Raw genomic sequence first — 971 nt, 5'->3', positions numbered from 1 at the left:
ATGATCATAATGTGTGGATGTTCTATAGACTATCATGATCATAATGTGTGGATGTTCTATAGACTATCATGATCATAATGTGTGGATGTTCTATAGACTATCATGATCATAATGTATGGATGTTCTATAGACTATCTCCTCCTTCCTCCCTCCTTTCCTGCCTGCTGTACATGATTTGTTCTATAGACTATCTCCACCTTCCTCCCCCTCCCTCCATGCTTGCTGTATATGATTTGTGGATGTTGTAACAGTAAAGACTATCTCCTCCCCCCTCCCCCTCCCTCCATGCTTGCTGTACATGATTTGTTCTATAGACTATCTCCTCCCCCCTCCCCCTCCCTCCCTCTTGCTGTACATGATTTGTTCTATAGACTATCTCCTCCTTCCTCCCCCTCCCTCCACGCTCCCAGCACTCTGGCACGCAGCGAGTGGATCACACACCAGCGACTGAAGGATCTGCTGGTGGAGAACGTCCCGGAGAAAGAGGTGGGCAGACGTGTGTCGTCCTGTGTCCGTGTGTCGTCCTGTGTCCGTGTGGTGTCCTGTGTCATCCTGTGTCGTCCTGTGTCAGTTGAAAAATTTCCTTGTGTTTTGTTGGGGGTCTGTCTTTGGACTGTCGATTTTGTCCTAGAAAATTTGAGTTTGGTTCCTGAGTGGGGTAGTTTCTGTAGCCAGTACCTCCATCTGTGTGCGGACATGTTGTGTGTGGGTGGTTGGCGGGTGCTCTCCTGTGGTTTGATTCTTCTTTCCTATAAAAATTTATCATCTTTATCTCCCCTCCTTCTTTTTTGTGTTTGTAACTCTCTTGTAACACATCTATTCTTCGGCTCTTATGTGACCTTATTGTGTTGCAAGTGCTGTAAAACTTTTACTAAAACTCAAAAGATGTAGTGTCTGACTCTGTCTGGGCGGCCCTGACGAGCTGAGTGGAAGCCTCCGTAGATGACTGACATTGTATGGGTGGGGGTGTA

General features: G+C 46.8%; 1 protein-coding gene across 1 annotated transcript in view; it reads left to right on the top strand.

Annotated features, from left to right (window-relative positions):
- Window positions 1–486, top strand: part of LOC101858595 (28S ribosomal protein S9, mitochondrial) — a gene marked incomplete at its 3' end in the record, with an annotated part of 14,546 nt that extends 14,060 nt beyond the window's left edge. Inside the window, 1 exon segment of the mRNA XM_013087188.2 lies at window positions 411–486. Within this exon segment, the coding sequence (XP_012942642.1) occupies window positions 411–486 (76 nt within the window).
- Window positions 487–971: the final 485 nt, after the last annotated feature.

The sequence above is a fragment of the Aplysia californica genome, unplaced genomic scaffold (genome assembly GCF_000002075.1).
Source record: "Aplysia californica isolate F4 #8 unplaced genomic scaffold, AplCal3.0 scaffold00020, whole genome shotgun sequence".
Taxonomy (NCBI): domain Eukaryota; kingdom Metazoa; phylum Mollusca; class Gastropoda; order Aplysiida; family Aplysiidae; genus Aplysia; species Aplysia californica.
This window is presented reverse-complemented; position numbering and strand designations above follow the sequence as displayed.